We start from the raw sequence: 12,236 nt of genomic DNA, 5'->3' as shown, positions 1-12,236 counted from the left end.
CTCTGTTTAGGAAAGGTTTCACTTAAGATGTACCAATACTTGTTTTTAGACACATGTAAATGTATATACATCTACATCCAGGTTGTACTACTTTCCTGCAGTAGCAGATATATGAGTAAGAAGGTCAAGATGCAATTGAACCCATACTGCATGCAACGATACATACTTTGTAAGTACAGCTACAGTACATACTAAAAGTAAAACGAAAAGCAAGCAGTTTGGAACGCAGTGCTCATGTTGCAGTGCTCATGTTGTGAAGAGCGGGTCTGGAGGCGGAGCTGTCAGACCCGCTCTTCCCAGAAGTAGCAGGAAGTGGGGGGGCCTAGCTTGAAATCTGATGTAGCTGTAGAACCTGGAGGTGTTAGTAAATGGTCCACAATGTTTGCAGTTTCTCTTATGGTGCAGTTCTGTTGATGCCTTAAAATATACATTTGTCTTTGAAGGTTTATACTATTATTTGGTATTATTTATTAAATGTGGTTATTTTGATATTTTTATTAGTTCCTTTGTCTCAGTCTCAGTCTTAGAAGTGGTGAATCACTGTAGGCTTCTCTTGGATGCTGCCAGGTTTGAACAGTGACCACTCAGTCACTGTTCAAACCTGACAGTTCCTCATAATGGCAATGGTGCGTTATCCTTTTTCTGAGAGCGAGAGACAAAGAGAGGGATGAAAGGAGGGATGCAAAGGAAGAGAGATGTTGAACTTTATGTGAGTTGAACTTTAATGATGCAATATAAAATATGACGACATATATCATAAAAAGTGACACCAACAGCATGTGTTTACATAACAGTACAGTCCATCTCCATTGATACACAAAAAGCAACAACAACAACAATCAGAAGAGACATACAGAGCATTTCAGCACTTAACCTTTAACCATCAACAGTTTACAATCCTCCTATTTGACTGCTTTTACGCACAGCCTCGTTTACACAGAACCAAACAAGGTGCGTGGTGGAGGTTGGGCACGTGGGGCCAGAAGGGGATTTCTCTCGTTCTTATAGCTGGCATATCCATAATGTGAAACTCTGATTTATGAGCACCTTTCACTTTATTTTTTGCCGCTCACCCTCTTCTTTCTGATCGTTCACACGTCACGGTTTACCAGAAGACCCCTTACAGTCTCTCTCTCTCTCTCTCTCTCTCTCTCACACACGCGCGCGCACGCGCGCGCACGCACAAACACATGCATGGAGAGTGAGAGGCGGCGTGAGTGCGCTTCATCCTGTTGCAGCGAGACATTGCGCACCTTCAAACTTCTCCTGGCAAAGCGAACATGTGCAGCGGTGTCGACTCATTGTTTTCAATCTCACAATAAGGTAGGAACTGTTGTTTTTCTGCTTGTCAGCTTCATTATCAGTTGATGTTTGGACCGTTTTATTACGACTTGTGATACAAGATGTTTAACAGGTGCCTTTTTCCCCATAATGTGTGTTTTATCAATGGAACAAAAGCAGACGCCAACATTATCAGTCATTGGTTATTCTTTCACTGTTTCAGGAATGTGTAGTTGTTTATGGCAATGAGATGGTTGAAGTAAAATGTAGTCTATATAATAGTGCAAAAGCTCACGATAATAAAGATAAGTAGATGTAATTTCGAAAGTGTTAATTGATCTCGGTTTGTCAGGCTGATAAATGGTAATTAACATTGAGACCATCACTCACCATTTATTACATCACCCACATAACTTGCCCTGGTTGTTCAGTATTAGCTCAGCTGATGATTAGGTGTTCCGGTTATCAGCAGTTCACAACATGTCAGTGCCTCCCTCATTAGACATTAAACACAATACTTTTGCCAGAGGTAATACAGCAGCTTTCCTTTTTGTGTTCCTTTGGCTTTTATGGAGCTGGGCTGGTAGGCTACATTGATTGACAGGGCAGTGACAGATCCCCCTTCAGCAGGATGCGTTTTTTCTTATCACTTCCTCCAAGGCCTCTATGCACATATAGACACTATCATAATAAAGGGGAGTAGTTTTTGACAAAGCAGCCAACTGGAAGGTTAAACAAGAGGGCTCACCAATGTGATAGCTTAGAGTATACATGTCAGTGATGGGAAAGATATAAGGGCTATACAAGTGGAAATTCAATTATAAAATGTGTTTTACTTTCAATTTTAAGAATCACTTTTCTTGTGTAGGATCAGAAACATTTGCAGCCTCTTGAAATCCTAAAAAAAACACGTAATGTCTGCATGCTGTAGCTTTCCAAAGCCGCTGGATAAAGCCTGGTTTTTACATTCCTTTGGCCTATGAGAAGGTTTCAGTGGCGGAACAATAGAGGAAAAGTAGAACTCTGGTCCGATGGACTGCCAATCAGGATCACTGCTGGTAGAGGGTCAATAATTGGGAAGTAAAGACAATATCTCGTTCTGATCATACAAACCTCAACCGACAGACAGAAGGGAGCGAAACTCAAGTAAATAATTATTTTTTTAGCAGAGCAGAAGGTAAATATAAGTTTCCATACCCCAAAATGTTTGTGGTTTGATGTTACTCATTGAAGAATTCCCAAATAACTGAATGTAACTCAACTGAAACTTAGCTTAGCCAATGTAATACTTATTATCATAACTTATCTGATACACAGCCACTTGAGAATCTGTCTTTGAAGTACATGGGGCATCAGTTTGAGTTTTGTCACATTAATCTATGGATATGTTTGTGACACAGTAGGAGAAAAACTGGGATGAGAAACAGTGAGATCGACTGATTGATTGGATTGTAAATTCCTCTTCTCTGAGATATGCTGACGGACTACCCAGAATGGGTTAGATATTCCCAGCGTCGCTCCTATAGTGACCCAGTTCCCCCTCCAGAATCATTTGTTGAATTTGAATCTTATCTGGTCAAATGGTACTCACTGTATGGACCTTGGCAGGAACAAGGTCATATTTACAGGTGGACTTATACTTTATATTGAGGTTTTAAGAATTAGAATACATGTTACAAATACATTGATGGCCCAGTTTTGTTTAGCTAAGCAAACAGGAACATTTCTCACTCAAATGCATACCAGGCTTCCACTCAAACCTCCATCACAACTTGACTTCCTAGCTGTTGTTCAAAGATAATTTCAATTATTTCTAATTGCTAGGGTGAAAGTTAATAATAATGCAATAACTAATCTACAGTATCACTGCATTTTTTTTTATTATTCTCTGGAAACCTGTCTGTCTTCCTCTCTCTCCCCAGAGCAGTTGTACTGCTGTAATAAAATGCCCTAATCTGCTTACAATATAGAGGAATTTAGCCAAATACTCTGAAAAAATGCAGCAAAGATAGCTTAAGCAAGTGTTCTTGTGCTGGAACAATGGCTTTGTAATTTATAGGTGGTTTAATTTGATTTTGGAGGAAAGCATGAATGATTTGTGTGTGAAAGGGTCGGGGAAACTTTTTTCCTGAAATAAAAGGTGTATTGTTGGCCTGTTTGCTTTGGCTCGGTATGGAAAGTGTCCGCCTGTCTTCCAGAGATAGATGTTTTTCTGAGCTGTGTGGTATCCTGCAAACTGTTTGTACAGGCAAAGGTACTGAGATTGTATTCTCTCTCTTTCTCTCGACAGACCAATACTCTTAATTTGGCAGCCGTCCGGCAAAACTCCCAGACCCTTCCTCCTCAGTATTCTGCTGCTGTCTGTGGCAAAGTTTACCGAGCTGCACACAAAAGAGGCGAAGGCGGTTGCAGAGACAAAGAGGAAGAGTGACATACTGTTCTAGTGTAATTGACAGTAAAGCGTTGAGTCAGGCAGGTGTTTGCAGTGGGAACTTCCTGCCTTGGCTGTCCTCACGTGGCACAATCACTCTTCTCCTTAAGTTGTACTTTGGCAAACAGGTGTTTTGTCTAAAAACAAGTCAAGCAGCTGAGTCTGTGGGATGAAAGCGCAAAGAAAGCAAAAAAGAGGAAAAAATAACCATGCTGAAGAATGACCAGATAGTCTATATTGGCCTGGAGCTGGTGATCGCTTTCCTGTCTGTGGCTGGGAACGTCCTGGTCTGCTGGGCCGTCTGCCTCAACTCCAACCTGCAGAGCATCACCAACTTCTTTGTGGTGTCACTGGCGGTGGCAGATATTGCTGTTGGGCTTCTGGCAATTCCCTTCGCTATCACTATTAGGTATCATTACGTTTTTAGTTTGTTTTTTTTTAAACCGGAATCGTCTTTTTTATCGGACTTAAAATCAATGTAATCTTGAGTAAAAGTGTAATAAATTACACTAACACTCCTGGTTTTGGGTTATAACTTTATGGACATTGCTGATACGAAATCATTTAATATTGAGTGGGCTTTTATGTCTTTTTGTTTTTCTTACCACCTGTGATGTTTTCTATCTTTCCAACATCAGTACCGGCTTCTGTGCCAACTTCTTCGGCTGCCTGTTCATCGCTTGCTTCGTCCTCATACTCACCCAGAGCTCCATCTTCAGCCTGATGGCCATCGCTGTTGACCGCTACATCGCTATCAAGAACCCACTCAGGTGAGAGGAAACAAAACGGTCACATCAGCTGTGTTGGAAACTGAAACGGAGCTTCCCCACGCTGTCACTTTACCCAGCGTGACTTTTCAGAGAGCTGCGTTTTGTTTTGAAAATGATGTTTTGTCAGAATTGTTTTTCTTTTGCTGTTGGACGTGAACAGTTTACTTTCATTTTGAACACAATGCTTTTTTCACACAGAAGTCAGAGGAGTGTGGGTAAGCCAGGTAACGTGAGGGGCACAAATGCAGTGTCGCAAAACACAATAAATGATTGCGAGATCTTATTCAATTAAGGCTAATCTGGCCGGCTGCGGGCAGAGTAGATCTGCTTTATTGGTTTACTGTTTGCAAGCTGTTTGAGGAATTAAATCTCCTGGGCTTTGATCATTTTTATCCACGTAAATCAACACCAGGATATTTCATTGAGTAAGCCACAGCAGGTGATGCATTTGCATATGCAGTTGCATAACAGCTTATTTCTGTGTGTGTGTGTCTGTGTGTGTGTATGTGTGTGTGCTCACACTGGTGCCACAACCCCTGGCACCAAAGTCCGTAGAGCTAATAATTCATTAGAGTTTCAGGAGGCTTAATATAGCCCACTGGCTGCCACTCTGGCCATGAACGATCTCAGTCACACGGCACAGTGGCTGCAGGTGAGTTAATGTTTCCGAGAATACTATAGTTATTCCGGTAGATTTTCTATTTGTATTCCTCCAGCCAAATATGTGCATTCCTAATGTCTGCAAAGCATTGGCACATTAATGCTGCCAACACAGTCTTCAAAAATAGCTCAAAACTTGAGAATGTAGCAAAGATTATGAAAAGAGGGAATTTAAGTGTTGCAAGCAGGATGTTTTTAATTCAGGTCCAGTTATTTGGATATCAATAAATTGCTTTATGTCCTTGTGTCATTTTTGTTGACATAGCACAAAGAATAAATCTAACTTAAATATACTATAACTTTAAAATACTGTATAATTAACTAAATTAAATTATTAAGTAAGTAAGTAAGGTTTATTTATCTTGCACTTTTCACAGACAAAGGGTCACAAAGTGCAGTACAGTAGTCAATTAAAACAAATTGACAATAACAGGGGCCAAAAACATTTAAACAGTTAAAAGAGCAAAGTAAAATACACAGTAAAAGATGGTGCAGTAGAAAACACAAAAAAACAAATAAACAAAATAAATAAACAAAACAGATAAAAAGCAGGCCATAGAATATGTAATTAACCAAACGCCAGTGTAAACTGGTATGTCTTGAGTTGGTGTTTAAATTACACTAATGAATCAGCAAACCTTAGGGGTGCAGGCAGAGCATCACTAAGTGATTCCATTGCCAACTGAATGTCATGATAGTAGCCTAGAGTAAATTATGTTATTTTTGTATTTCACTGCATTTCTCAGAAGCTCTTATATGACTAGATTAAATAACAAATTCTTCAGAGCTTTAACGTCAGAATTTAGATGAGAAAGTGAGCCAGTAAATTAGGAAGAAAATGCCCTTATTGCAGATACTCACTCACCCAACTGTTTGCAGAGTGATTCAACAGCAACATTTCACACTGTGTCTATTCCTATGTTGTACATCATGGAAGTAAGGAAGAACACATACTGGCATCAAAGCTTGTTGTTAACACACCTCTGCAAAATCAGAATGGACTTATATATTTGAAACACTTGGTTTGTGGTGTGTCTTTAATCAGCAGACAAAAATACTGGAGAATATTATTGTAACAGTGTTTTTAACAGCCAGTAGTGCAACAATAAAAAAAAAGTCAACTCATGCTTTGTCTTATTAAATAGACAACACATGGAGGCTTGAATCCTCTTTTAAATCACCAAATATGGACGTTGCCTCACAGGGATACTATCACACTGAGCATAGATAAAACAACTGACGTATGATTGTGCTCTGCTCGACCTTTCAGGTACAACAGCATGGTGACGGGTCAGAGGGCGAAGAGTATCATCACATTGTGCTGGGTTCTCTCAGTCGGCATCGGCCTGACACCGATGCTGGGCTGGAACAGAGGTGAGAGATTTATCAACCCTGCTTACCGAAAGATGCAGAAACCCATAAATATTGCATGTCGTTCATAGATTTCAAAAGGAGATGGTTTTGTTTTACACTTGTTTCACTGTCAGTTTGAATTCAAAACATAGGAATTTGGAAAAAGAGTAAATCAAAGTAAACACATCTCCAAACAAACCCTGTTTTAAGAATAAACATCCAATTACTACAACCATTTAAAAAATTGTCCAACATGTGTTTATTAAAAAAAGAGAATTTGTATTGTATTTCTAGAGAGAAGTGCTTAAATCCACTTCAATTCTGACATCTAGAGGAAATGAAAGTAGCATTGACAGCATCTTATTGGTGAGACCAAATCCATGCATACTCATGAAAAATGTTTTACGATATAAAATTATGTTTGCCATGGAAACACATGCATTTGTTTGACACTTTTAAAGGACGAAACCGGCAATTAATCGCCCATAATTCTGTTACACAGGTTGGAACAGCACCACCGCAGTCAGAAGCCAAATCTGCCCCGAAGGCTTGACGGAGTGCCTGTTTGAAGAAGTGGTTCATTTGGACTACATGGTCTATTTCAATTTCTTCGGCTGTGTGCTGGTTCCCCTCTTGGTCATGCTGGTAATCTATGCCAATATCTTCATGGCCGCTCGGCACCAGCTCCGACTGATGAGCCTCAAAGTTGCTCACACGCCTGCTCCTGGAGAAATTGCCTCACCGTCGACCCCATCTCGTTCAACCCTGCAGAAGGAGGTGCACGCTGCCAAATCGCTGGCCATCATTGTGGGTTTGTTTGCTGTGTGCTGGCTTCCAGTGCACATCATTAACTGTTTCAATCACCTGTGTCAGGACTGTGACCGCGTACATATCTGGGTGATGAACATTGCAATCATCCTCTCCCATGCTAACTCAGTTGTGAATCCCTTCATCTATGCTTATCACGTTCGGGAGTTCAGAGAGACCTTTCGGAGGATTCTGTACCAGCACATCTTAGGGAAGAGGGATGAATATGGGTTTAGGATTGGGAGTGGTATTGACGGAAGTGTTCGGAGCTGCAGCATCATACGGACTACCTCCCGTACCAGTAAAGCTAGTTTATCGTGTGATACAGTAGTGAATAACTACGCCCTGGACCCCAGTCCTGAACGAACTCCGCCAAAATGGACATCAAAGTTAGACGCTGCACCAAGCAGCTACATACCCAATGGACACCAAAAAAAGGGTAGCACCCTTCTAGCAATGCAGCAGCAGCATTCATGCATCATGGGCTTTGCTGCTCCGGATGGAGTTGAGTCGGTCACAGATCTGAGGGGAATGGCGAATGTTTTGGAGGTGAGCGACAGGGGGAGGTGCATCGCTTTTGTGAATGTTCCGGCTCTCTCCCTAAAACAAACCGACTGTTCAGGCTCAACAGAGCTCACGGAAGTCTCATGACAAAGATATTTTAGTATTTAAAAAATATATTCTATTTCCATAAAACATATGATAGTGTGCCAACATGACAAGATGATGAAGGATTATTGAAGCCTCATTAAATCAACAGCAAATTTGCTTCTCTTTCTGAAGTCACATAAACTGGTTGCAGGGAATATTTTGCATACACCAGAATGTGTCAAAAGCGTGTTTGAAGGGGGTTTAAAATGGGCTGCTAATAACATTTTATTGACATGCAGTATAATAACATCTATGTGCATTTTAGAAAACAATGCTTTATCAACTGAACTGTATCTTGCAATACCTTTTTAGGATACATTTAAACCCTTGAATTGTTTTTTTGATAATGTTGCATCTATCATGAACCACCTATATGTACCACAGAGAAAAATGTCCTTCAAAGAGCTTTTATTAATGAACTGAATATCATAAATCACAGTCCTCAAAGACAGTTTGTGGATAACAATGACAGTGTTTGAAGTCGCGCATTAGGGCATGCACCATCTCTTGTGTGAAGATCTGTCAAATAGTCATTTTTCAAAGCGCTGGACAGCTAATTAACGTTTGATGTTGCTAGTTTGACCAGTGAATTGATAACTGCCAGGCAACACATGTCTGTTGGTTCAACAACAGTGAGACATGCGTCAAAGGCACCCAATATATACAAGTGAGTTACCAACCAACCAAAACAAAGAGCTTGTTTGACCTATTCAAACATCACTCCATATGCCTGTAATGTGGCTAGTTTCAGAGTCAGTCTTGCACACATCGACAGCATGAAAAACACACGCACACACACACGTAAAGTACATACACATGACCGCAGACTACTCAGCAAGAGGTGTTTACAGAGTGGCCTGGCTGCTGACGCCAGTCAATGAGCCTAATGCAATGGAAATCAAATGGAGGATCATTTGACGATGTCTTTTATTATGCCATTATGCTTTCTCTTTCCTCATTAAAAGCCCTTCCATCGTGGCCATGCATTAAGCAACATGTACGTGCCTTGAGGCAATCCGAGAAACATGACTCCAGGAATAAACATACATGGGTATGTATCTAGCTCGTCGTATTTTTATTCAGAAACTATGAATAGTAGTGATATATTATACTTTGTGGTCATGCCCAGGGGTAATAAAATCGATGGAGCCATTTCATTTTAATGCTTTGTTTTTTATGTGCTACTTTGATTATCATGAGATAAGGCTTATGACATGTGCTATGTTCTGAGTCATTTCAGTACAATAAAAGAAACAAAACCCAAAATAAACAAGGGACTGTTGAGGTTACATGCCATAGCTGCCGCCAGATCTACCTCCCAGACAAGGCTCCAGCTGGGTACAACAATCCAGTACTTTATAGTATACGCCATTGAGTAATAAATGTATATATCTGGGAATTCTGACATTGGCATGCAACATTTTAGTGCAGATTAGCATAATAACTCAATAACACGCTTGCTTAGAGGCAACATCCTTGTTTGTTTTAGGATTCTCTTTTGCGTGGTCTATCAGGCTGAGACATGGACTCAACATACAGAAGACATTTGGTGCTAAAATCGAGTGGATAGACGTTGTTTCAGTGAGAGCATGCAGAGGAAAAATACAAATGCAATAAAAATAAAAATAATGTGTACATGTTTTTTTTGTTGTTTTTTTAAATGTAATAAGGGGCAGTGCACATTAATATAAACATTTCTGTATGTTTTAATTAAACCCTAAATATATTGCATGTGATCTTAGTGTGTATTTATGCATGGACTGCATTAATTCTTTTAATTGTATTCTTTTGATAAATAGTAACAACACTGTGCTGTATGATAATACAAATGACCAACGTCAGGAAGACACAGCGTCAGTCCTCTGGCTTTTCATTAGTACCGTACACACATTGTAATGAATGTGTACGATAACTCCATTGACAAATCAGGATTCCCTTCATGGGGTCAAAATGCAAATCCCACAATGCACCGCGGGATGTCACAGGAAGCACTTCAACGAACCCCTGTGGCATTGTGGGTAGGCGGAAAAGGCTCCAAAAGGTACGTAAAAGCGACAGACGCACGTTGCAGAGCAGTTCCCGAAGAAACAACAACGACTAAGGAATCAGTTTGTAAGTCGAAATCAAGGTAATTGGCATATCAGATGGGACGAAACTGGATTTCCATTACTTAGTTTGTTCAACAGTGTTGTTCGTCTTTGTTGTTCATAAAGAGCTCGTTCATTCAGTCGGCTAACACGGTTCCGCCTGTTAGCCGAAGTCGCGTTCTCGTCAGTAGCAAACCAAATGTTAATGTTAACTTATTAACTTAAGTATTTAAGCTGCGCCTGGCTTTGCGTCGTAGTATCAACGTTACTTCAGAGTAGTGTGTGGTCTGACCTCTCTTCGGCACAACGATGGTGTTGTATTGTAGTTCCTGGAGCACTAGCGTCGGCTAATGTTGCTAATATGCTAGCTAGCGGCTAACTGTCTGCTTTTACAAAGAAGGTGAGCTTCCTTTCTACTGAAGGTCTGTGATTACTGTTCAGTAGTTCGTTGCAATATGTTTTGTGGTTAGTTGCTACGTTTCAGACTGACCAAGATATTGTAACAGTTTCACTACCGGAGCTAAAGATAATCAGAGGATAATAATTCGCTCAACTGGACCAATTTGTGCTTTCCCAGAAGTTATTCCACCTTTTCTTGAAGTAAAGTAATCTAGATTAAAAAATAGGTTAGTGACTGTCATGTATTATGAGACGACCACATTGTAACATTTTCTCCAATATGATGTTTTCCCAGGAAGACTGTTGAAAAATGTCCATCGGAGTACCAATCAAAGTGCTGCATGAGGCCGAGGGCCACATTGTGACCTGTGAGACCAACACTGGAGAAGTGTACAGGGGCAAGCTGATTGAGGCTGAGGACAACATGAACTGCCAGGTTGGTCTTTATTGCTAACAGCTCTTCCTTCCAGTCGGATTGCCAGTGTTGCATCCCGTTTTCTTGCTTTACATTTTGAGATCAAAATAGTTCAGGTAGTCTCTGCTCCGTTATTGGCATGACTCATTATGGGTGGTGAGCTCTCTGGTTTTGAATAATTTGCTTAAGTAAATGCCTATGACTGCAATGAGTAACTATAGAAAAAGAAAATACCAAATGACACTCAGGAATATTGTTGAAATCTTTAATTATAATTTGTACCTGTCCCCACAGATGTCCAATATAACAGTGACTTACCGTGATGGCCGGGTGGCACAGTTGGAGCAAGTCTACATCCGTGGCAGCAAGATCCGCTTCCTGATCTTACCTGACATGTTAAAGAATGCTCCAATGTTAAAGAGTATGAAGAACAAGAACCAAGGATCTGGTGCAGGAAGGGGCAAGGCGGCTATTCTCAAAGCACAAGGTAAGCAGAAAGGGTTTGGAACAATATCTCCCAAAAGTCTATGCAGCTACTCAACATGTGACACAATTATCGTTTTACAAATATTTTACTTATCATACATGCACGTGATATTTTTCAACTACTTTGTAGATCATCTATATGGCAAAATTAGTGAACTACGTCATTTTGGTATAATGTGTCCTATTCCCTTTTGTTTATCTACAGTGGCCGCAAGGGGGCGAGGCCGTGGTGGAATGGGACGAGGCAACATCTTCCAGAAGAGGCGATGATAACTCCAGCTGTGCTAAGATTGTTGCATTGTATAGTCTTATGTTTTTAATTTTGTCTTTCGATTGGATATCTTTGGTGGTTTTTTGCAATCCTGTACTTTGCAGTTTATTGCTTTACTTTCATTTTTTATGAAAATAAACATATTTCAATTTGTCTCCTGTCCTCTGGTTAACTCAAGTTTGACATTCCTAGCACCGGCAACTGTTTATTGGCACCTGGTTTTCTAACTGCTGCTCTTTTGTCAACTAATTCCTACTGGCCATAGTTGAGTTTGCATCATAGATGGATTTCTTGCATGCATTACAAATTGAGGTTAAGAAATTCAATATTGACTATTTGACAAACTGCACCATTTAAACAATCTCTAAGGCTGAGCCCGGCCACCCTACGGAGGAAGCTCATTTCGGCTGCTTGTATCCGAGATCTCGTTCTTGGGTCGTGACCATTTAAACAATGTCAGAAAATTGCTCTGTTTGATCTTTGCTCAGGTAACTGACACTGGACACGAGTGAAGTATGTCACTGCAAGCTGAATAAATGAGCTTGTCGATAAGAGTTGGGCCGTATTTTGAAACATGAGAATCGTGCTGTTTTCTTGTCAAAGTTACTAGCCTTCAAAAATAAAT

At 40.3% G+C, this 12,236-nt stretch overlaps 2 protein-coding genes across 3 annotated transcripts; both read left to right on the top strand.

Annotated features, from left to right (window-relative positions):
- The first annotated feature begins 1,136 nt into the window (after positions 1 to 1,136).
- Positions 1,137 to 9,593, top strand: adora2ab (adenosine A2a receptor b). Its single transcript, XM_034547016.1, has 5 exons — positions 1,137 to 1,323; positions 3,572 to 4,121; positions 4,351 to 4,482; positions 6,413 to 6,516; positions 6,998 to 9,593. The coding sequence occupies exons 2-5, from the start codon at positions 3,922 to 3,924 to the stop codon at positions 7,951 to 7,953; spliced, it is 1,392 nt and encodes a 463-aa protein (XP_034402907.1). The 5' UTR covers positions 1,137 to 1,323; positions 3,572 to 3,921; the 3' UTR covers positions 7,954 to 9,593.
- A 346-nt stretch (positions 9,594 to 9,939) lies between these two features.
- snrpd3l (small nuclear ribonucleoprotein D3 polypeptide, like) lies at positions 9,940 to 11,765 on the top strand. Of its 2 annotated transcripts, none has more exons than XM_034546828.1 (4): positions 9,940 to 10,065; positions 10,735 to 10,875; positions 11,149 to 11,341; positions 11,546 to 11,765. In XM_034546828.1, exons 2-4 carry the CDS (start codon positions 10,750 to 10,752, stop codon positions 11,608 to 11,610), a joined length of 384 nt encoding a protein of 127 aa, XP_034402719.1. In that variant the 5' UTR covers positions 9,940 to 10,065; positions 10,735 to 10,749; the 3' UTR covers positions 11,611 to 11,765. The 2 variants fall into 2 exon arrangements, with proteins under 2 accessions (XP_034402719.1, XP_034402718.1); XM_034546827.1 differs by having other exon boundaries at positions 9,949 to 10,081.
- The last annotated feature ends 471 nt before the right edge of the window (positions 11,766 to 12,236 follow it).

Source organism: Cyclopterus lumpus, chromosome 12, assembly GCF_009769545.1.
Source record: "Cyclopterus lumpus isolate fCycLum1 chromosome 12, fCycLum1.pri, whole genome shotgun sequence".
In the NCBI taxonomy this organism is placed as follows: domain Eukaryota; kingdom Metazoa; phylum Chordata; class Actinopteri; order Perciformes; family Cyclopteridae; genus Cyclopterus; species Cyclopterus lumpus.
The sequence above is the reverse complement of the archived record's forward strand: the minus strand, read 5'-3'. Positions and strand labels throughout refer to the sequence as shown.